Here is a 25,078-nt window from a genome sequence, read left to right as displayed (position 1 = left end):
TTTCAAGAACTTGCTTGTTCGTATACCTAGCTCTAGAGAAAAACCAACTAAGTAAACTGAGTACTGCTCAGTTTCTTGTGTTGGTAGCTTAAGGTAGTGCCCAATTTAATAAAAGGTTACAGCATTTAGATGAAGAATGTGAATATAGCCTACTTACAAGAAGAGATGGTAACAAGGTGCATGAAGAATCGAGCACAAGAAAGATATGGACCTGTTAGAGTGAGCCCAGAGGAAGGCCACAAAAGCAATGTCCAAATGCCTCTTAAACACTGACAGGCTCAGGGCATCGACTACCTTTCTAGGAAGCCTGTTCCAGAGTTTGACCACCCTCTCAGTAAAGAAATGCTTCCTAATGTCAAGTTTAAACCTCCCCTGATGCAGCTTTGAGCCATTCCTATGTGTCCTATCACTGGATAAGAGAGAAGAGCTCAGCACCTCCCTTTCCAGTTCCCCTACTTAGGAAGCTGTAGAGGGCAATGAGATCACAGTTTAGCCTTTTTTCTTCCAAGCTAGATAAGCCAAAAGTCCTTTGCCATTCCTCATAGGACATTCCTTCCAGTCCTGTCAACAGTATTGTTGCCCTCCTCTGGGGGCAATTCAAGGACCTTCACATAATTTTTTTAATTGGGGGGCCAAGAAGTGCACACAGTACTTAAAGTGAGGCTGCACCAGTGCTAAATACAGAGAGATAAGCCCCTGCTTCCAGGCTGGAGCAGCCTGTCCTTGGAGGACTGCACCCCATGCAAGAGTGACCCACACAGCAGCAGTTTTGGGAGGACTGTTTGCCCATGGGGGGAATTCACATTGCAGTAGTTTTGGAAGAACTGCTGCTCGTGAGATTGAAACTACGTTGGAGAAGTTCACAGAGAACTGTCTCCCATGGGAGGGACCACACAGCGCAGCAGGGGAAGGACTTCTGTCCCTGAGCAGTGGAAGATCTTGGGTGATGAACTGACCAAAACCCCCATGCCCTGTCTCTCTGCATTGTTGGTGGGAAAGAGGGAGGGGTTGGCGGGAAAAAAGGTGTTTTTAAGGGCTTATTTTACTTCTCATTATCCTCCTCTGATTCTGTTAGTAATAAATTCACTTTGTACTTCTAAGTTGAGCCTGTTTTGCCCTTGGAGTGTTTTCTTACGGTCATTATCTCAACTCATGAACACTTCATTAATTTTTTTTCTTTCCTCTGCCCAGCTGTAGCAGGGGAGGGTGAGTGAGTGGCAATCATGGGTGCTTGGTGCTTGGCCAGTGTCAAACCATGACAAGTGGTAAAGCTCATTAGAACAAATTCACAATAGAAATGCCTTTCTGTTTTTGTTTTTCCTACAGGAATAGGAATATTAAACTTCTCATGTTTTAGGATATCTTTCATTCTGTATATTTTGTTTTATTCCCTGGGTATTAACAGGAGAAATAAACTCTCACAGCATAAGGTAGACATAAACCTTATCTTACACTAAGGCAACAAATCAGGTGTGCAGAAGCCTTTTAAAATTCCAAACAGCTTGTATAGTTTCTTTACAAAAATATTTATTTGTACATACATGATGTTGTAAGGATTATTATGTCTTAATGACTTAAAACATTTAAAAGCAAATAAAAATATTTTAATACATTAATGTTTAACATATAATAAAATCATATAATGATTTGGGTTGGAAGGGACCTTTGAGATCATCTAGTTCCAACCCCTCTGCCATGGGCAGAGACACCTTCACATCTAACCTGACCTTGAACACTTCCAGGGATGGGGCATCCACAACTTCTCTGGGCAACCTGCTCTGGTGTCTCATCATCCTCACAGTAAAGAATTTCTTTCTAATATCCAATTTAAACCTACCTTCTTTCAGTTTAAAGCCATTACCCCTTGTCCTATCACTCCATGCCCTTGTGAAAAGTCCCTCTCTCTTGCTTGTAGGCCTCCTTTAGGTACTGGAAGGCTGCTATAAGGTCTCCCTGAAGCCTTCTCTTCCCCATGTTGAATAACCCCAACTCTCTCAGCCTGTCATCCTAGGAGAGGTGTTCCATCCCTCTGATCACTTTTGTGACCCTTCTCTGGACTCGGTCTAGATGATCCATGTCTTTCTTATGTTCAGGGTCTAAGATCTGAAAGTAGTACTCCAGGTAGGGTCTCACCAGAATGGAGTAGAGGGGGATATTCACCTGCCTCAACTTACTGGCTACACTTCTTTTGATGCAGCCCAGGATACAATTGACTTTCTGGGCTGCAAGCACACATTGATGGCTCATGTCAAGCTCCTTATCCTCAGGGCTGCTTTCAATCCATTTTTCATATAGCAAGTATTTATGTTTGGGATTGCCCCGACTCAGGTGCAGGACCTTGCACTTGGCCTTGTTGAACTTCATGAGGTTTGCAGACCCACCTCTCAAACCTGTCAAGGTCCCTCTGGATAGCATCCCTTCATTCCAGTCTGTCGACCACATCACATAGCTTGATGTTGTTGGAAAACTTGCTGAGGGTGCACTCAATCCCATTGTCCATGTCACTGAAAAAAGTGGTAAACAGTGCTCTTCCCAATACCGACCCCTGAAGAACACCACTTGCCATTAATGTCCACTTGGACCTTGAGCTGTTGACCACAAGTCTGAGAGCAACCATCCAGTCAATCCCTTATCTACTGACTGGTCCACCCATCAAATCCATGTCTCTCCAGTTTAGAGACCAGGATGTCAAATGCTTTGCACAAGTCCAGGTGGGTGATGTCAGTTGCTCTTCCTTCATCCACCACCTCTGTAATTCTGTCATCGAAGGCCACCAAATGCATCAGGCACGATTAGCTGATGATGTTGATAGTCACCTTTAGCAGAGAATGCCAAACATAACAAGCAAAGCAGAAACTTTGCTTACACAAATCATCCTGAAATGTCTAGTACCACCTAAACGGCTTCTGACAGAAGCATAATTGGCATTAGTCATTCACTGTCAAGTGTCCAATTCAAAGGAAGACATTTTAAAATTTGCCAACAATTTCAAGGGCAATTGTGGTCGTTTGACCTTGGCTGAATGTCAGGTGCCCACCAAAGCCACTTTCTCACTTCCCTCCTCAGTTGGATAGGGGAGAGAAAATACAATGAAAGGTTCATAAGTTGAGATAAGGACAGGGAGAGATTATTCACCGATTGCCATCACAGGCAAAAAATACTCAACTTGCGGATATTAATTGAATTTATTACCAATCAAATCAGAGAAAGATAATGAGAAGTAAAACCAAATCTTAAAAACATTTTTCCCTCACTCCTCCCTCCTTCCCAGGCTTAACTTTATTCCTGATTCTCTCCTTCCCCCCAGTGGTGCAGGGAGACAGGGAATGGGGGTTAGGGTCAGTTCATCACACGCTGTTTCTGCTGTTACTTCCCCCTCAGGGAGAGGAGTCCTTCCCCTTCTTCAGTGTGGGGTCCCTCCCACAGGAGCCAGTCCTCCACAAACTTCTCTAACATGAGTCCCTCCCACCAGTTACAGTTCTTCATGAACTGCTCCAGCATGGGTCCCTTCCATGGGGTGCAGTCCTTCAGGAACAGGCTGCTCCAGCACGGGCTTACAACAGGTTCACAGCCTTCTTTCAGGCATCTGCCTGCTCCAGAGTGGGTCTCCTCCATGGGCTGCAGGTGGATCTCTGAACCCCCCGGGGTTTCCATGAGCTGCAAGGGGAAAGTCTGACATCACTATGGTCTTCACCATAGGATGCAGAGGAATCTGAGCTCTGGCACCTGGAGCACGTCCTCCCCCTCCTTCTGCATTGACCTTGGTGTCTGCAGAGTTGTTCTTCTCCCATATTCTCCTCTCTTCTCTGGCCACAATTACTTCTGTGCAATAACTTTTTTTTCCCTTCTTAAATATATTACTCCAGATGCATTGCTACTATTGCTGATTGGCTCAACATCGGCCTGTGGTGGGTCTGTCTTGGAGCTGCCTGGCATTGGCTCTGCCAGACATAAGGTGAAGCTTCCAGCAGCATCTCACAGAAGCCACCCCTGTAGCTCCCTGCTACCAAAACCTTGCCACGCAAACCCAGTACAACAATACATTCAGATAAGTATTTAAAGTGAAAAATTAGTGTATCAAGTATTTTGGGATCAAGCTTGGTTTGGTGTCAAGCAATAATGTGACTTCAAAGGTGATAACAGTAATTAGAAAACAATAACGGAGCGTTATCAGATTCTATATACCATGAATGTCATTGAATGTATTTAAGTTCATATCCTTTACCTTGTCCTGACTATGGAATGACAAGTGATACTGTTTCAACTTGCACATTCCATGAAATTCCATGTTTTAGACAGCATTAAAAATAAACAGTGTTGATATAATTTGCCATGAATATAAAACTGGAAGTTAATACTGAATATCAGCAAAAAAAAAACCCCAAAAAACAAACACACAAAGTGATTTGATTTGTTTTATGCTTCTTTATAATAAGCAGCAAAGACTCAAACTTGGATAGATCTGAGGAAGAAGAATATATATATGGCTCAATCTCTCATGACTAAAACCCCAAATACTTTCAATAATAAAAAGTCAAGAACAAAAGAATTAAGCATTTAATTGCCAGTTGGCCTTTGCCTTTCGAGCCTGGATTAATTCTACCGAATGTATCCTTAAAATACTGTTAAATTCAATAGCAAAACTAGGACCCATGTTTCTGAATGCTTCTACCTTACTCACAGAGAAATAAATAGGGTAAGACAACACAGAAATAAAATAAATATTCTTTGAAGGTGTGGACTGTAGAGGAAGTACACACATTTCAACTGGGGCAGGTAGGAGGAGAGAAAAGGAAGAGGGATGGGAGAAAGCTACTAGCAATATTTTTGTCATCATATTAGATGGTACTCTCGATTCAGTGTATCAAAATTAGATGGACTCTTCAAAACATACCATAGCTGCTTATTTCTCAGAATATCCCATCTGTATGACAGGCAGGAAAAGCTGGACATTTTAAAATTATATTTCAGTATCTGCTGTGGAAACACCATACAATCACATGAGAATTAATCTTGATTTGATGTCTGTCAGAATTACTTTGAGCAACCTGAAAATTTCAGAGATGTGTTTATTCACACCTAATATTGCCTGCCCAATGCCAACTCTAAGAGTTTGGGAAACCGGACCAGGAGAAGAGTGGTAAAATGAATTCCTGACTCTCCCAAAAGATTTCATTGCATCTTAAAGTAGTCAAATCTGGGAGTGGGACCTCTTCATCATTCCCAAGGACAGTACTAGTAACAGCTAGGAAGGACTGTAAAGGACCATGCATTACATTTGTATAGCATAAAATGAGCGATCACTAGGCTCAAAAAGTTGAAATATAAATGTAAACACAAGGTGTCATGGTTTAGGAATGGTATTCCCCAATTTAGTGTTCCCACCAAAAACACCCCAGACCACGTACCACATGGTGGGATGGAGAGGAGAATGGGAGGGACAAAACAGTAAAGATTACGGCTTGAGATAAGAACAATTTACTGTAAATGGCAATGAAATAAGAAAAACGAACAGCAACGACAATACTTATAACCAGGACACAAGGGTAATCACAACTTACCTCACAGACAATTAAACTGGATTATGTTAATAAAAAAAAAATCAGGATTCACCTATATTGAGGAGAAACATGCTCTAATTAGAAGCACAAGCACAATGCCAAACACTAAAGAGCTGATTGATCTACTGAAACTATACCTTGGGAGGCTGGTCTATATTTTAACAAAATTACTGAGATTGCAGACACATGCTCTACTGTTGTGAAAAAATAAGAAACAAGTTTGGCTTTCCTTTGTTTCTCCATTTTGGGTGTTATCATTTATTTCTCAAGATGGAACTATTAACTCTCTTTCCCAGTAGAGGTAAACTTCAAAAACCTGGATACTTCAGTCAAATATATTTTTCTCCTCTTTTAAACCTACTTTACAGCAAATAAAAGCTTTTTGTTTTGGTAAGATCTGATTAGTGAGAGATGCCTCTGACCGAGTAGCAAATGAGACCATATGCAACATGGATTTTATTTTACAATAAATGTGAGGTAGAGAGATAGAAAGAAATAGAAAAGAATAAAGGGTGGAGAGAGAGATCAAGCAGAAGACAGTCATCACCCATGAATACAGCAGCATCCCATTGGTCCTTCTTCACCCTGAGCTTCTCAGTGGTGGGGGTCCTGGAGTTGTTCTTCTGAGGGTACCATCTTTATACAGTCCAAGTTCCAAGTATTAGAGAGTGGTCACAGATGCTGTTCCCATAACTTGGGGTGATATGTGTATGAGCAGTTGCTCCCTTTTCCACAATGGGAATTATTGTACAGATGCATTAACCAGGATGTGCTAACCAGATCTTGCCTCACCAGGCCTGGAATTAGTGCCTTCCTGTTGCAAATTCCTCCCTCCTGTGCTTATCTCAAGTTCCCACTGTGGTGGCTTATGTTATGGCAAGTTCCTTCTGTGGCCTTGTGTTGTGGTTTAGGAATGGTGCTCTCCAATTCAGTGCCCCCACCGACTCTCCAAACCACACGCTGTTGTCTTTTGCTCCCCTGTTTTCACCTCCTCCTCCCCACTGTGGATAGCTGGAGAGGAGAGTTGGAGGCACATAAGGCAAAGATCACGGGTTGAGATAAGATCAATTTACTGGAAACAGCAATAAGATAAGAAAATTAACAGTAGCAGCAACAATATTGATAACAGGGTGCACAAGAAAAGAAATTATTCACATGGAAAAGCTCCACGATAACAGACAATACCAGAAGGCTCCCTCTGCCATATTTTCTCTTCCGGAAGGAGCCCCTTCTCCTCGTAAAAGAGCCCTTTCCCCTGCCGCCAGCAATGACATGAGGTGATATAGAATAACCTCCAGACCCCAGTCATACCCCCTCCCAGCTACTGAAAAAAATTAACTCTGTCCTGGCTGGAACCAGGACACCTTGACAGTGTTTGAGACGCAACTATGCTCTTTGCACCTTTGTAGGCAGACAGGCAGGACAGAGGAAAACAAGCTTTTAAAAAGAAGCTACCACTTCTAAGTCTTTACTACTTATTTGAATTTCTAATTCCAGCTTCTTGTCACTTGACCTAGTTGTGCTTTTGATAGCTCTTTTTCTCACAGTTGTTTTTTTAAAAAAAATATTTTAATAAAATACGACAAACTCAGTATAATTTTAATTTATATCACATTGCAAGGTCTTTCAGCAACAAAAGAGCAAGAGAGCCCCTGCCTCATGCTGCCTCAGCGGAATCAGCATTTCAGCAGCATTGGAGCCACTCTCCATGAGTTTCAAGCCACTGAGGGGAGGGTTGGGTCTGCAACTGCCAGGAAGTTTCTTCCAGTGTTTCGGCAGCACTGGAGCCTTTTGGACAAAAATATTTTTTTCCAGGTTTTCTTTTTCCCTGCTCCTGTTGTTTGGGGGTGGGGAGGGAGTTCTGGAACTGCAGAGGCTTGGTTGCTGTGTTGTTTTCCTTTGTTCTCTCTTTTGGCTGCATGGTCTGGAGAAGAGGGCTTCTCTGCCATCTTGTCTTTGTCCTCCGGGCCACTAGGCTGTCCAGATGGCCATATTGTTTTCTTTGTTCTTGGGGAGAAGACCATATAACTCAGCACCTTTGTATCTAGTGGTTATTGCTGTTTTCTTGGTTATTGCCGTTTTTCTTTTAGTAAACTGTTATTTTTTCACTTATCTCTTCGTATTTATCTCTCCTTATTAGTGAAAGGGGAATGGTTAAAACTAAGGGGAGATAACATTTCAAAGTCTGCACCCCATAAAATTGTCTTAAACTAAGGTTGGTTTTGCAGTATCCTAATAATGACTACCTGGTACACTTTCCTAATCTACACCTGAAATTAGGAAACTTGCAGCAAATAATTGCATCACCATCTATGTTTATCTTTCTCTTGCATTATGAGAAAGAGAGAAGGCCTTGACGCTGTGTAAACACTGTTCAGCAGGAACATCAGTGTGTTAATTAATACTGTTTTCAGCACAAATCCAAAACATAGCACCATGCCAGCTACTACAAAGAAATTTAACTTAATCCCAGCCAAAACCAGTACAACTTCATAAATGTAAATCTGTACATCTTAAATTTATGTATATCCTTTCAATTCCACAGTTCCAATAATTCTTATCTTAAAAAGAAAAAAAACCAACAACCATCAACCCTCCAAATCAAAACCAAACAGTAACAGCTTCATAAAACCATGAGTACATAAGAAAAATCTATGAGGACACTTTTTTACCCACTGAAAAACCACAACCCTCAAATTCAGTAACACCTCACCTGCATCAGCTCTGGACCGCTGACCTGGTGATTTTCCAAATGGGGTCTTCATTCATCTGTGTTTAAGTGAGCAGCAAAGCTGCTAGACTAGGGTGAAAATCCAGTTCTTTCCAACTCCCCAAATATCTTCTTATTCTTGTAATACAACAGCTACGTATTAATATACCATCCAATCATCAATTTGTTCTTCCTCAAATATAGGAGAAGCACTTTCAGTTATATCACTCTGAAAAACAAATCAGAAAATATAGTCTGATTTGAGACTTAGTTAAAATAAACAATGAAGTTAAACAAAAGATTTTTTCTTTTACGGTCAATGAGAAGTCTCTTCATATTCTGTTATTCTGGATGCATTCAGTAAACAGAGGATGGTTAGGCAAGAAGACAGCCAAATATTAAGGCTCATACTTTTCCTCATATTCTCAATGCAAGTTCTGCATCAGATCAGTCATCCACAGGAACTCATTGAAAAAAAACTGATAAAAAACCACAAAATCCCACCAGTTAGTATAGAAAAGAATGACTAGTACTTTAAAAACCCTGCTTGAAAGCAGATATCATGGGTTAGCACAATTTTGTTTTCTAGATATAGAGAAATGTAAAATGTTTTTCCCTGCCCTGACTGTAGAGTGGGTTGGGGGGGGAGGACAAGGACCTATCAAAAAGCAGGCTGAGATATTGGCAGCTAAGTTGACCAATGAGAACTGTCAGTGTGACTTTGGAAGGAACATTTAAAACTAATCTGCTGAGACCGCCTCCCTCTCTCGCTTTAGAATCAGCAATGAGGTAACATCGGAGGTGGCGGGCGGCCTCGGGTCAGGCCTTGCTGCCCTTTTGGGTGGCTGGGCCAGGCCTGGCCGGGTGTCTGAGGGCCGCTTCCTGCACAGGGAAGGCCTGGGCCGGCTGAGCCCCTTTCCCTTGCTTGCTGGCAGGGAAGGGGGGCAGCTGCAGCTCGGCAGTGTGGGGCCATGTCCTAGGGTAACTTTAAGATGCCTGTATCCCCAATCGTCTGTTCTGTTTGTGCTGTATATTGAGTCCTGTGCCTTTAAGACTGGTTCTAAGAGCAAGGAGAAGCACGGAGTTTGTTTTGAGAAAACTGCCCGACTCCTCCACATTCTTCTGCGGACAGCGTGTTCGGCGGAGGCTTGGAGAGACTGCAGGACAGATTTTTTTTCTTTGCTTTTAGTTAGTTTCAGCTAGCTAGGGCAGAGAATTTCCCTGGACTGTTTTTTTTTCCTTTTTCTTGGAACTGTTTAAACCTGCTCTGGACTGAAAACCCAGGGGAGCACTGGGGGCTGCACCTGCGGCCCACCGGGGCCTGGACCTCGGCATTTTCCAGCGGCGCCGGAGAGATTGGGACTGAGGAGACGCTGAGAGAGAGAGCCGAGCTACACCCACGGCAAGGACTTTCTCAATTTGCCATCTCACTTCAGAAGGAGAGGTTTTATTGTTTCATACTATTCATTCTTTATACTTGTATGCACTTCATTTGTTTAGTAAAATAGTTTTTTCCACTTTTCTCCAAAGAGGGTTTTGGGTTTTTTTTTTTCCGGACCGGTTGGAGGGAGGGGCCACGTGGGTTTGCTTCCTTAGAGGGATCCTATATAGGGGTTTTCTCCCAAATTTGTCCCAAACCAGGACAGGCCATGTGCTCAGACCACAGCAGAAGGGGCCAAAACATGGCCCAGCTTAATCACCGCTGGCAGCGGAGAAAGCAAGCCTGCAGCTCCATAACAACTTTGAGCTGGACCGCCCTAGATGAGACCGAGGGGTGGAAAAAAGGACCTTTTCCAGCTTCCTTTATCAGCAAGGACTTGCATTTTTTCTTCAGCCCTGCAGCCCGGCGTGTGCACGTGGCCTTTGTAAGCCCGGGCATATTTAACTCTTTCTTAGCAACACGGAACATTTAAAGCACAATTCTTCCTCGAGAGAAAGAAGAAAGAAGAAAACCAGAAGGTACATGGAACAGACACTGCATGAAGTCAGTTAGATGAGAAGTGAAAGAACTAATAATATTGGAATAGGATTGAAGAAGTGGACATTTTTAACCAGAATTTTCTAAGGTAAATTATGAAGAAATGAACTGTTCTTTGCAGCATCTTAGTATTATTTGGGTAGAATGCTATTCTAATCAAAATTAAGGACTGATGTAATAGAGATTTATTTAGGAACTTTGAAACCCCCGCTTCTGGGTCAAAAGGAGGTCTCAGCCTTTCGAGACAAAGATAATTTTAGATCAGAAGAAGTATTCATAAATAATACCCCAGATACACTGAGAAGCTCTGTGGATAGAACATCACAGTCTGCGAAAACTCCGGGCGGCAGCAGAATGTGTAACATTGAGAGCTCTGGACTATTTTGTCTTGTAGCAAATGTCTTCATAAAAAGATCTTAGAAGGACTCTTCTCCTAGAGTAATGAGTAGTTATGCCTAAGTGGTAAAACTGACTGAAAATCCTAAGTTGTGTCTTTCTGTGTTGTTCAATAAGAAAGTTAATAGTTTGTAAGAGGAAAGAAGCGTGTTTTAAGGTATCATTTTGTTTAAGTTTTTTCTTGTTTCTCAACTTTTTTTTTCTTTTCTCAGTCTTTTAATATATGTTAATAAAACTATTTTTGTTCATTTTTAAGCTTAAGCCTGCTTTATTTTTCTCCTAATCTCTCCCTCCCACAAAAATATTAACACTAAACCCCCTACATTAACTGGTGTTTCCACACGGTTTTATTAAATTAAAACCATTACAGCAGAACAAACTGTACTACATTCACCCGACAAAGCAAAATACAACTACTTCCATTTGTTAGAAAACAAAACAAAATGCTTCACACATATATTAGAATTCCTTCTCTACAGAACAAAACAACACGTAAAAGGTAAAACCCCCCACAGATTCTATTGCAATATGCAAACTACAAATTTGTGAAGTCATTAGTTTATAGATTTGCAAAAGTCATTGCTGATTCACTACACATAAATTCTGATTCCTGAAACATTTAGTAATCACATTTCTCTAGATTAGGGAGATTTGGGAGGGCAACACTTTTGTGAAAAGTGCATATTATATGGCTCTACGCAAGATATTTACTATATGTATTATGTTGTATTGATTGTTAATGTTGTATTAATATTTTGATAGTATGGTAAATGTAGTTTTTATATACCAACCACAGGAAAACGTAAATCTTTCAGAGAAAAAAGAATTTACTACTTCCTTATCAGAAGAGACCAACTTCTCCTGCCTCGATCAGCCCTGTGGACGCCATAGAGATTAAAGGAAAAAAGTGATACTAACCAGAGACAATTCTTTGTTTGAATGGAATTTATGCATTATGTATGAATTGTATGAATATTCAACAGGCTATTGCTTTTAAGAGATAATCCTTTGTTAACAGGGGTCCTTCTCCGGAGCTTTTTTTGCTCAGGGAGGAACCCAGACATCTGTAACTTTGTTTTTATTGTCTTGTATTGTCCTAACTCTAATTGTTCAATTTTTTTACTCTAATTCTATTTTTATAACCATCTTGTTTACTATTAAACTTTCAAAATCTTAAAAACAAGTGATTGGCATTTTTCACAATTATGGTAGCAGAGGATGGTTAAAACACCTCACTGCCGGTGCCGCAGTGGAATCAGGGTGAGGACTGAGCGCCCTGCCCAGTTGGCAGCCTCGCTCTGTGTTCCCCTGCTGTGACCAACAGATGCAGGTTACGATCAATGGACAAAAGGAGGCAATAAAACAAAGAAAAGGGAAAAGATTCCCTAAAACCGTGGTAGTTAGCCCCTAAGACCAAAGTGTACACGAAGACAAAGACCCAAGGACAAAGGACAGGTAAGTACTGGTTTGGACGGGGCGGTTAAGGGGGGGATGAATGTGTGTGAATGAGAGGCAGCTGGTTATCCCAGACCTGCTAAGCGAGTGCGGAGTCTCCTATGCTGCGTTTCCGTTCTTTCATGAGAAAAATGGCCAGTAAAGAGATGAAGCGAGTGATAAGAAGAGTGAAAGAATCCCCCCCAGGGAAACTGGGACTGAGTCTTAGAGAAGGGGTGGGACCCCCAGGAAGCAAAAAGTCTGCTGGATTGAGGGGTAAGTGCCCAAGAACATCCAGGACTGAAACCTGCTGGGTTGAGGGATTAATATCCCAAGAGCACCCAGGGTTCTGCCAGATTGAGGTTATGCCCAAGAGCATCTAGGGTTGGACAACACAGCTGGATTGAGGGATAAAATGCCCAAGAACATCTAGGGTTGGACAACACAGCTGGATTGAGGGGATATCCAAGAGCACCGGGACTGGCCAGTAACACCTAAAATTGTAATAGGTGATTTGAAAGTAAAAGGTACCTTATTGTTGCTTTGTTGTGTGAGAGTGAGTCACACACAAAATCTGCCTCAGCTTCCTGGGCGGATGAGACTGTGGCAAGAGGTGTAAGTGACCCGCAAACAGGCCATTGTTCCCCAGGGCGGGTGGGGCTGTGTGACCTGCAATTCAGCCCTTTTTCCTCTGGGCGTGTGGAGGGGGGGGCCATGGTGAAAGTGTAAGTGACACGCAATTCAGGCCTTTTCCCTCCAGGCGTGTGGAGGGGGGGGTCGTAGTAAAAGTGTAAGTGACATGCAAATTAGCCTCATAGGTGGACGGGCACCAGAGGCAACCAGATTCTGGGCCCTCCTCAGAGGCCCAGCTATACTGGAACCCAGAGACCAAACCCAAGGTGAGGGGGGCCACACGGAGCCGCGATTCTCTGGCAACAGGGATCGGCTTCATGTCCTAAGGGTGTGAAAGAGTGTGTAAAAGTGAAGGAGAAATGAAGTAAGAGTAGATGGATGAAAGCACATGCAATGTTGATTGTTGTATCTCCTTGGAGGGAGGTGTATTGCATTGAATAGTTGTGTGGGATAGAAGGGATTTTTTGTGTGTGTGCATAGATAGAAGTAAGTGGTCTTTAGGTTGTAAGAGAAAGTGAAAAACAGAGGTGGGGGACGAATAGATAAAATCTTGAAAAATAGGACAGAAAAACAGTAAGTTGGATACAAGGAAGAAAAAAGGGTGTAAAAAATTACCAACGGACATACCTCAAGATAGCCCTCTCGGCATTATGTTAGCTAACTGGGATAAAAACCCTTGTACAAGAAGAAAGGAAAAGATAAAGATGATACAATTTTGCATGATAGAATGGGCAGAGAAAGAAATAAGATCTGACCACGTTTATTGGCCAAGATATGGCTCTTCTGAGAACTGGATTTGTCAGGCTCTAAATGTATTTGTAAATTCAAAAGAACAATTTAATCCTGAAGAAAGAGAATATGCCACATGTTGGACAGGAGATTTTAGGAAAATAAAAATCTTTCACGTATCAGAAACCCCTGAGATGAAACAAGAAAAGAAAAAGGGGAAAGAAAAGGGAGGGGAACAAGAAGAAAAGAAGGAAAAAGAATGGGATCCTTTCTAGGCTTTGCCCCCTCCGTTCCCGCTCACGCTCCCGCCGTTCGCGGCCGAGCCCCCTGTCCCGGGTCCCGCTTCAGCCCCGCCTGCCCCGGTTCCCGTCCCGAGTGCAGGCTCGCAGCCCGCGGCAGCTGCGCTGCTTCCTGCATACACCTCATCCCCGGCCCCGCCGGTGATTTTGTCTGCCCCGGCCGCCTGGTCCGCGGCCGCCCTAAGGGCTGTGCCGGGGATCCCTCCTGACGCATGGTCTAAGACCACCGCCCCGACCGTGCCAGGGGTCCCGTCGGTCCCAGCCGTCCTATCTCCGATCGCTTCCCCCACTGCCCGATCCCCGGCTGCCCTGCCCGTGCCGGCTGCGCTGGGTGCTGCCGCTGCTGCTTTGTCTCTGCCGGGAGCCGCTGACTCAGCCGCCATTAGCCCCATGCAGGCTGCCCACGCTCCCCTCTGGTATCCCCCAGAACTGCCCCCTCCTCTGCCGGTCCCGGCAGCAAACCCCGCCTATGCTCCGCCCTTGGAGGACCAAGCCTCGGCACTATGCCCTCCCCTCACCGCCCTTCCTGCCCTGAGCTCCGTTCCCTCGGTAACCACAGCTATTGCTCAGAGAAACGCTTTCTCCCTAGAAATGCCTTATCGAAACACTAGAAGTTCACTTAAAAGACAGCCCTCTCTGGATTCTTTCTCAAAACACGGGAAAAAGACGACAGAGGATAAAAACCAAAAATGGGATAAAGAAATTAGTCTATTTCCACTAAGAGAAGTCCCAATGGGAGGGGGTAGAACAGGGTTTGTAAATGCCCCTTTGACTTCTTCTGAGGTCAGAAATTTTAAAAAAGAAATCAAAGGAATTTTAGAGGATCCCATAGGCACAGCTGAACAATTAGACCAATTTTTAGGTCTGAATATTTATACTTGGGAAGAGCTGCGGTCTATAATGAAAATAATATTTTCTCAGGAAGAAAGGCAATTAATCAGAGCAGCTGGAATAAAAGTTTGGGGAAAAGAGAACCCACAGGGGCCCCCCGGAGAAGACAAAATGCCAACTGCGCCTCCTGAGTGGGGTCAAAATAATGAGGAAGGGAGGAAACACATGAATGAATATCGTAATTTAATAATCAAGGGAATAAAAGAGGCAGCACCCCAAGGGCAAAATGCTAAAAAAGCTTTTGAGGCACAGCAAGAAAAAGAAGAATCTCCAACTGAATGGTTAGACAGACTTAGGAGAAATATGAAACAATATTCCGGAATAGACCCTGAAACTGATGTAGGAAAAGCTTTGTTAAGGATTAACTTTGTTACTAATGCCTGGCCAGATATTAGAAAAAAATATTAGAAAAAATTGAGGATTGGCATAATAAATCATTAGATGACTTATTAAAGGAGGCTCAGAAAGTTTATGTCCGAAGAGATGAAGAGAAAGCTAAACTGAAAGCAAAACTTATGGCAGTCACCATGCGAGAAAACAATTTCCAAAAAAATCAAAAACATACAGGCACTACTTCTAGAGATAAAATTAGTAGAGGCGGGGGAAAGGAAAAGAATAGAATCCAAATACAAACCAAGTCTCAGCAGCATTCCAGGAATGTCTGCTTTTACTGTGGGGGTGAGGGACATTATAGGAGAAATTGTCCTAAGCAGGTAATAGATCTGAAAATCTTCAAAGAGATGAGCACAGAGGAGGAATAGGGAGGTCAAAGGCTCTATTTTTTAGGGGACAAATACCATCTAGAGCCTGTGGTAACTCTAAAAGTGGGTCCCTAAGGAGAAGAATTAGAATTTGTGGTAGATACAGGGGCAGAAAGAACCTGCCTGCTAAATGTACCCAAAGGTTATATTGTGAGTAAAGATACTGCAAAAGTAACAGGTGCAAAAGGAGAAACTTTTGCAGTTCCAGTCATTAAAGATGTAGTAATTGAAGGGGAAACTAAAATTTGGATGGGAGATGTTTTATTGGTCCCAAAGGCAGTTAGCAACTTACTAGGAAGAGACTTACAGGTGAAACTAGGAATAGGGGTTATACCAGAAGATGGGAAAATGACAGCTAAAGTTTTAAAATTAGGCCAAGAAGATGAATAAAAAATTAACAAGGAAGTTTGGGCTGGGGAAGGAAATAGGGGAGGATTAAATATTGACCCTATAAGTGTTACAATAGAGAGAGAAGATTATCCCATACGTGTACGTCAATACCCCATATCTTTAGAGGGACGGGAAGGTTTGAAGCCAGTAATAGAAGGACTAATAAAGGATGGGACATTAGAACCTTGCATGTCTCCCCATAATACCCCTGTTCTCCCAGTAAAGAAGCCTGATGGGAGTTATAGACTAGTACAAGATTTAAGGGAGGTTTACAAAAGAACTCGGTCTCATTACCCAGTGGTACCCAATCCCTATACACTTTTAAGTAAAGTTCTACCCCAGCATGAGTGGTTTAGTGTAGTGGATCTTAAAGATGCTTTTTGGGCCTGTCCACTAGCCAAGGAGAGCCGAGATATCCTTGCCTTTGAATGGGAGGATCTAAAAACTGGAAGAAAGTAGCAATTAAGATGGATGAAATTACTGCAGGGGTTCACAGAGTCTCCAAACTTATTTGGGCAAGCTCTCGAAAAAATACTGCAAGCCTTCTCCACTCCTCCTAGAATACAAATTATCCAATATGTGGATGATCTTCTACTATCTGGGGAAGATGATGCTGAAGTTAGAGAAGCTACAATAAAGCTTTTAAATTCTCTGGGAGAAAAAGGATTAAGGGTATCAAAAGGGAAACTGCAATTTGTAGAACCAGAGGTAAAATATCTTGGACACTTGATAAGTAAGGGTAGTCGAAGGCTCAATCCAGAGAGAATTGCACCTCCCTCTTCAAAGAGGGAGATCAGAAAACTACTCGGATTGTTGGGATATTGTAGATTATGGATTGAGGGGTACACACAGGCAGTAAAATTTTTGTATGAAAAGTTGACAGAGGGAGATAATATAAAATGGACCAAGGAAGATGATGATAAATTAGAAAAATTGGAGTTAAAACTGGCCTCAATACCAACTTTAAGCTTACCTTCACTAGAAAAACCCTTTCATCTGTATGTGAATGTAGAACAGGGGGTAGCTCATGGAGTTCTGGTCCAGGAGTGGGGAGGAGTAAAGAGACCAGTAGCTTATTTATCATTGATGTTGTACCCAGTGAGCCACGGCTGGCCAGTATGTATTCAAGCTATAGCCGCTACTGCAATCCTGGAAGAAGAAAGTCATAAACTTACTTTTGGAGGTAAACTAATTGTGTGTACACCTCATGCAGTTCGAAATATGTTAAATCAGAAAGCTGAAAAATGGTTGACAGACTCTAGAATGTTAAAATATGAAGCAATCTTGATAGATAGTGATGATCTGCCATTAGAAGTAAACAGAAGTTTAAATCCAGCTCAATTCTTTTATGGAGAACCAGCAGATAACCTAATACAGAATTGTTTAGAAATTATTCAATACCAAACAAAAGTTCAAGGGGATCTTGAAGAACAAGCCCTTTCAGAAGGGGAAATAATCTATGTGGATGGTTCCTCCAGATGTCTACAAGGAAAAAGAATGTCAGGGTATGCAGTAGTTGATGGAAAAAACATGCAAACTATTGAAAAAGGAAAATTACCTTCAAACTGGTCAGCTCAAACTTGTGAATTATATGCTCTAAAAAAGGCACTGGAATATTTAGCACACAAGAAAGGAACTATATACACTGATTCGAGGTATGCTTTTGGAGTAGTACATACTTTTGGAAAAATTTGGGAAGAAAGAGGATTCCTTAATTCAAGAGGAAAAGGATTAGTACATGAGGGACTCATTTTAGAGATTTTAGAGGCATTAAAACTACCTGAAGAAATAGCTATAGAACACATTAAGGGACACCAAAGAGGAGTGACCCCAGAAATAAGAGGAAATAATTTAGCAGATCAGGAAGCTAAGGATGCAGCAGAAAATGGAACAGAAAGAGTTATGTTAATATTAACTCCAAATGAGGAAAATTGGAAAGCCCGAAGTTTAGTGAAGCAGAGAAAAAAGAATTAAACAAGATAGGAGGAGAACAGGCTGAACCAGGGAAATGGAAACTTCCTGATAGAAGACAATTACTTAATAAAATACTGGTGTCCTAGGGTAACTTTATGATGCTTGTATCCCCAATCGTCTGTTCTGTTTGTGCTGTATATTGGGTCCTGTGCCTTTAAGACTGGTTCTAAGAGCAAGGAGAAGCACGGAGTTTGTTTTGAGAAAACTGCCTGACTCCTCCACATTCTTCTGCGGATGGGGTGTTCGGTGGAGGCTTGGAGAGACTGCAGGACAGAGATTTTTTTTGCTTTTAGTTAGTTTCAGCTAGCTAGGGCAGAGAATTTCCCTGGACTGTTTTTTTTCCTTTTTCTTGGAACTGTTTAAACCTGCTCTGGACTGAAAACCCAGGGGAGCACTGGGGGCTTGCAGCTGTGGCCCACCGGTGCCTGGTCCTCGGCATTTTCTAGCAGCGCCGGAGAGGCTGGGACTGATGAGAGACTGAAAGAGAGCTGAGCTACACCCACGGCAAGAACTTTCTCAATTTGCCATCTCACTTCAGAAGGAGAGGTTTTATTGTTTCATATTATTCATTCTTTATACTTGTATGCACTTCATTTGTTTAGTAAAATAGTTTTTTCCACTTTTCTCCAAAGAGGTTTTTTTACCGGACCAGTTGGAGGGAGGGGCCACTTGGGTTTGCTTCCTTAGAGGGATCCTATACAGGAGTTTTCTCCCAAATTTGTCCCCAAACCAGGACAACTGGCTAGAAAAATATTAGAAGACATGCATCAGAAAACCCACTGGGGTACTCAAGCTTTGTGTGATCATTTTTTAAGGAACTATAGATGCATTGGGATTTTTGGAGTAGCAAAGCAAGTAACTGAAAAACTTGCCAAAGGATAAACAAAAAGGTGATGAGAAAAACAACATTAGGAGGTCGTGAGTTAGCTCTTTGACCATTTCAAAGTATCCAAGTAGATTTTACTGAACTTCCTCAGGTACAAAGATGGAAGTATTTATTAGTAATGACAGACCATCTAACTCATTGGGTAGAAGCAGTTCCCACTACCAAGGCCTCAGCCAACATGGTAAGTAAAACCCTTTTGGAACAGATTATTCCCAGATACAGAATGGTTAATAGAATAGACTCGGACAGAGGAACGCATTTTACGTCAAAAGGGTTACAACAAATAATTCAGTCTTTAGGGATAAAATGGGAGCTGCATACCCCATGGCATCCACAGAATTCTGGTCGTGTAGAAAGGATGAACCAGACTGTAAAGAGAACTTTGACCAAATTAATAGCTGAAACCCAAATGTCATGGGTACAATGCCTACCTTCAGCCTTATTGAGGATCCGAACACAACCCAAGTCAGACCTGGGAGTGTCACCCTATGAAATGATGTTTGGGTTACCCTTTTTAACCACCCAACATGAAAATGCTACCTATGAGGTAGGGGAAATGAGTGTTAAAAGATACGTTAACACCATTGCAAAAACTCTTGAAAACTTATGGTTGAAAGGAATAATCCCTCAAACCACACCTTTAGACTTTAAAATCCATAATGTTCATCCAGGGGAATAGGTGCTAGTAAAAACCTGGAAAGAACAATCTTTAACTCCTCAATGGGAAGGTCCTTTTCAGGTATTGCTGACGACTGAGGCTGCGATCCGGACCAAGGAACGAGGGTGGATCCACGCCAGCAGAATCAAAGGACCTGTGGAAGAACCTAAGGAGTGGACGATTACATCTGAACCGGGTGATACAAAATTGACTCTTAAACAGGGACTGGGTGGTAATGAACTGGGAAGACCCAAATGATCCAAGAAACATACACAGGATCACACCTAATGGGGAGATAAGGCCAAGCTTATATCAGTGGTTTCAAGTACCACCTGGACAAGCTTTGAGATGCCTCCGATACCCTCCTTGGGGAGGAATACTTCCACTCCAAACAGGAGGATCAGGACTGTTTCGGACAGAGAACTCTTGTATTCATGCCTTAGCCTGTGATTTTTGCAAAGAGGAAGAGGAGTTGCAACTTCCATCAGTGCCAGACCAAATACCCTGTTTGATCCACCCAAATACCAGACATGCTAGCTGGGTTAAATGTAAATGTTTAGATTGTGGGAAGAATTGGTATTGTAGTTCACACAATCGCCGCTCTTGTTGCAGGAAGTGTCAAGGGCCAAATCGATCTCCTATCCAAGTAGAATTCGAAGAAACTGAAATAATAACTTTGTTTTGTGGATGGGAATTATTAGTGCCTGTTGAATGGGAGATACCTGAAGAACAGTGGGAAATGACAGTTAAGGAGTGTCAAAACCAATTTGTCTGGAAATTAGCTAAGAGGGAGTGACAAGGAAATAGAGGGCAAGACCAGATTGGCCTCTGTATTTGCCACCAAGAAGATCAAATACACCTGCTGTGGGTTGCAACCCCATAGGCATGGGAGGTGGGAGTATAAGCCATACTGGACCTCTGTTACTCCTTTTTCTGTCACTCAATTTTTGTCTTCTCCCTTTTGGGATATCGACAAGGCCATGTTACAGATGTTACCAAAAGCTGTACATGGAAAGACACCGAGGTTCTTTTTTCATTTCTCACACTCATGTCAACAGTCACTGTTATAACCCATCCAAATTAGGCAATTGCATGCATAATGGGAAAAAGTAGTGGATTGCAGAGAACATAAGAACAAGTGGTAGCAGGATGGGAAGTCAATGCCCAAGAGGAGAGATGGATTTGTTTTACCTACATTACTGGGCACAAAGCACAAGATTTAGTAAAAGAGCAATTGATAAGCAAAAAGGCTAAGTCAGTACAACCACCTAAGCCTGTGCCAATTTCAATCAACGATTTGTATACCAAACTTGAACAGCATTTAGAAAAAGAAATAGATATCTCAAGGATGGACGGAGATGGGTAACCTCCCTGTCTTGGGTTGCAATGCAAGATGTATTCTATTCCCATCTGTTGAAACTGGTTGAAGAGGTGTTTTTCTTTATCTCATAACTCCGGGGAGGGGGGTGGGTGTCTTTCTGTTTATGGGCCAGCTGTTAAAACCAGGTGGGGCAATGTTATTTATCTCTTCCACAGCCCATCCTCCCTCCGGGGGATATCTGCTGTTAATGGGCCATTAAAGTTCTCCACATGACTGATAAAATTACATAATCCCATTGTGAGACATTCCACCCAGCAGGAGGAGCCAAGCATTCCTACCTGGATAAAACCTGAGAATCAGAACAGCAGGACAGCCTGTTTTCCACTGGATTCTCAGAGGAAGACCGGATCCATCTCTCCACCACTGGACCCTTCTACAGGATCACCTCTACTGCAACAAAACTACATCTGTCACTCCAGGAGGACTTAATTGGACTGCTACCAACACCCTGTCTAACAGGGTGTCAGGTTGTGTTCTGACTCTGTCAGTGTTTTTTTTCTTTTTTTTGTTTGTTTGCTTTTTTGTACTGCTACATTTTTAATATTCCTAGTAAAGAACTGTTATTCCTGTTCCCAAATCTTTGCCTGAAAGCCCCTTAATTTCAAAATTATATTAATTCAGAGGGAGGGGGTTTACATTCTCCATTCCAATGGAAGCTCTGGCTTTTCCCTGGCAGACACCTGTCTTTCCAAACTAAGACACTCCCCTTGTATGCAAAACGCCACTGCAGCATGACCCCTGTCAACGGACCAACTGTTTTTACAGATGCATCCAGCAAAACTAACAAAGCTGCAGTGGTCTGGTGTGGAGGTGACTCTGTCCAGTGGCATAAGAGGGTATTAATGTTAAAGGATGCTTCTGTGCAAATTTTAGAATTGTCTGCTATTTGATACGCTTTTCACTTATTTTCACAGGAACCACTTAACATCATAACTGATTCCTCATATGCTGCTAATGTTGTATTCCATTTAGAATCTTCCTATTTGAAGCATGTTACTATCTTTTGTTTACAGAGCTAAGAACACAGTGGACTTTGATTAACAGCGGGCAGCATGATTTTTATGTTACGTTTGCTCCCACAAACAGACTAGCTAAAGCCCTATATGTCCTCAATTTTTTACATGGGGACAAGATGGGACAGACCACATGTGAGAGACAGTATTCCTTCAACACACAGGCTCATCTAAGACCTCTAGTAATGGTAAAGGACTTACTAACTGGACAATGGAAAGGACCCCTGGACTTATTAACATGGGGAAGAGGTTATGTCTGCATCTCCATAGACCACCATGTGAAGTGGGTTCCATCACAGTGTGTGTGACCTTTTGTCACACTGTCCTGACGTAGTTGCTATGTTACAGGCATATGTTACAATTTTTGAAAAGTTGTTATGGTTATTATTGTTGTCATTGCTATCCATGCTTTAGGAGCTGCTTAATAAAAAGAGGGGGGGGGGGAGATGTGGGATATGGGGTTATAATTGTTAAAGTTGTTACGGTTAGAAGTCAGTTGAGGGGTGAGAGATAGTTATGACTTGTGGACAGCAGACTGCAGCTGAGCCAGCCAATGGGTGCCCTTCTTCTGTTAAGTTTTGGTTTGTTTGGTTGAGATTTAAAGGTATAAAAGGGGGGTGATTTCTACAATAAAGAGATCTACTTCGGATGCATAAGGGGGTCTGTGTCTCTTTGTTCCCCATTGCTACACTGAGTGACTGGAAATTAGCAAATGTGACACCTATCTATAAGAAGGGTAGAAAGGGGGATCTGGGGAAGAACAGGCCTGTCAGCCTTAGTGTTGGGGAAGGGCATGGAGGAGATCATCTTGAGTGCCATCATGTGACACACAGGAAAACCAGGGGATCAGGCCCAGCCAGCATGGGTTTATGAAAGGCAGGACCTGCTTGACAAACCTGATCTCCTTCTGTGACAAAGTGACCTGCTTAGTAGATGACAGAAAAGCTGTAGATATTGTCTACCTAGACTTCAATAAAGCCTTTACCACTGTATTAGATTATGTAACCTAAAAAATGTGTATTCTATTTCATCTGTTGAAAACTGTTTTTTGTGAGATGTTGTATCCTTTTCTTGTAACTCCAGGGGGGAAGGGGGCTGATGCCTTCTGATAACGGCCCAGCCATTAAAACCATGTGGGGCAGTGTTTCTTATCTCTTTCACCACCCCTCCATCCTCCATGGGGACATATTCTGGTAATGGCCCATTAGGGCCCACCAAGAACATGAAACATTCCATCATCCTATTGTGAGATGCTGCACCCAGTGGGGGGGGGGGGGGGGGGGAGGCGGGGGGGAGCCAGCTGTTCCTAGCTAGATAAAAACTGGGACTGAAAGACACAAGGTATCCTGTTTTTCCACTGGATTACTGGAGGAAGACTGGACCTATCTCGTCACCACTGGACTTTCTACAGGACTATCTCTGCTCCACAGAACCACATCTGTTACTTCAGGAGGACTTATTTGGACTGCTTCCAGCACCCTGACTACCAGGGTGCCAGGTCGTATCCCTGATGCTATCAGGGTTTTTTCCAGGATTTTTGTTTGCTTGCTTGCTTGTTTTTTTGTACTACTACATTTGTATTTTTCTTTTTGTTCTGGTTTTTTTTTTTTTTTTTGCTTGTTTTCTAATATTCCTAGTAAAGAACTGTTACTCCTATTCCCATATCTTTGCCCGAAAGCCCCTAATTTCAAAATTATAATAATTTGGAGGGAATGGGGTTTACATTCTCCATTCCAAGGGAGGCTCTAGCTTTCCTTGGCAGACAACTGTCTTTCAAAACCAAGACAGCCACCATTTCCCACAGTATTCTCCTGGAGAAATTGGCTTCCCATGGCTTGGACAGGTGAACTCTTCACTGGGTAAAAAACTGTCTGGATGGCCGGGCCCAGTGAGTGGTGGTGGTGAATGGAGTTACAACAAGCTGGCAGTCAGTCATGAGTGGTATTCCCCAGGGCTCAGTATTGGGGACTGTTGTGTATTATTTGGGTTTATATTGTATTTCATTTTTGTATTGGGTTTTGTAATGGTTTCTTCTGTACCCCCCTGTTCCCCTGGAAAATGTATCATCCCGAAATTTGTCCCTGCTCCTTTTCCCCGCCCATTCTCCCACAATGGAATGCAATCCAACTCTGTTCGACTCCCACCCTATCCCTGATTGGGTAGTGGCTTGTCCCCACCTCTAGCCCCTTCCCCCTGGATAAGAGCCAGGAAACCACATGGAGCTGCCTCTTGGCTTGGGGACAGGGACAGGGACCGGGCTCCTGACCCTGCAGGGGCAGGACCACAGGAGAAAGACTGAATAAAGCCCTGATTACCCCTGGATCAAGTGCAGAGACCCTTCCTTTTGCCATCAGTGGGCACCTGCTCTCTCTAAAGGAAAAGGTTCACAGCCGCTCTGGGATCTTTGGGGCCCTGAGAAAAAATCCTTTCAACTGTGGTTTGTCTCTCAAGCTAGCCAAGGCAAAAACGGAGCCGGGGCTCCGAGAGAGAGAGATACCACAGGGGACAGTTCTGTTTAACATGTTCACTGATGACCTGGATGAGGGGATCAAGTGCACCCTAAGCTAGTTCACAGATGACACAAAGTTGGGCAAGAGTGTTGATTTGCTGGAGAGTAGGAAGACTCTTCAGAGGGATCTTGCTTTTGCTCATACACTTGCCGATAATTTTTTAAGTGATCTCAAACACTCTTGTTCATAACAATTGGCTAGATCGATGAGCTGAGACTGACCATATGGAGTTCAATAAGGTGAAGTGCCAAGTCCTACACTTGAGTCATGACAACCTCATGCAGTGCTACAGGCTTGGGGAAGAGTGTCTGGAAAGCTGGCCAGCAGAAAAGGATGTGGGAGTGTTGGTTGACAGCTGGCTGAATGTGACCTGGCAATGTGCCAAGGTGGCCAAGAAGGCCAATGACATCCTGACTTGTATCGGAAATAGAAGCCAGCAGGACTAGGGAAGTGATTGTCCCCTTGTAGTTGGCACTGGTGGGGCCACACCCCGACTACTGTGTTCAGTTCTGGGCCCCTAACTTCAAAAAGGTCATTGAGGTGCTGAAGCATGTCCAGAGAAAGGCAACAAAGCTGGTGAAGTGTCTGGAGCACGTCTTGGTCTTGAGGGGAAGCCATAAGAGGAGCAGCTGAGATCACTTGGTCTGTTCAGCCTGGAGGAGACTGAGGGGAGACCTTATTGCAGTCTACAACTTCCGCATGAGGGGAAGAAGAAGGGCAGACACTGATCTCTTCTCTCTGGTGACCAATTACAAGACCTGGGGGAATGGCCTCAGGTTGTGTCAGGGGAGGTTTAGGTTGGATATTAGAAAAAGGTTCTTCACCCAGAGGGAGGCTGAGTACTGGAAAAGGCTCCCCAGGGAAGTGGTCACAG

The 25,078-nt window shown here is 43.0% G+C and overlaps 1 protein-coding gene across 3 annotated transcripts in view; it reads right to left on the bottom strand.

Moving 5' to 3' along the window:
• LOC120764924 (spindlin-Z-like) overlaps nucleotides 1–25,078 on the bottom strand; it is a 125,284-nt gene that overhangs the window by 35,698 nt on the left and 64,508 nt on the right. Inside the window, exon 2 of one of the 3 annotated variants that reach the window (XM_040089076.1) lies at nucleotides 8,275–8,500. In XM_040089076.1, the coding sequence (XP_039945010.1) occupies nucleotides 8,275–8,326 (52 nt within the window). In that variant the 5' untranslated portion in view covers nucleotides 8,327–8,500. Of the gene's footprint in view, nucleotides 1–4,894; nucleotides 4,925–5,561; nucleotides 5,601–8,274; nucleotides 8,501–25,078 lie in introns of those variants that run through there. The other 2 variants (XM_040089078.2, XM_040089077.2) reach the window with 2 other exon arrangements.

This window comes from Hirundo rustica, chromosome W, assembly GCF_015227805.2.
Source record: "Hirundo rustica isolate bHirRus1 chromosome W, bHirRus1.pri.v3, whole genome shotgun sequence".
Classification (NCBI taxonomy): Eukaryota; Metazoa; Chordata; class Aves; order Passeriformes; family Hirundinidae; genus Hirundo; species Hirundo rustica.
Note: the sequence above shows the minus strand (reverse complement) of the source record. Positions and strands in the feature narration are given on the sequence as shown.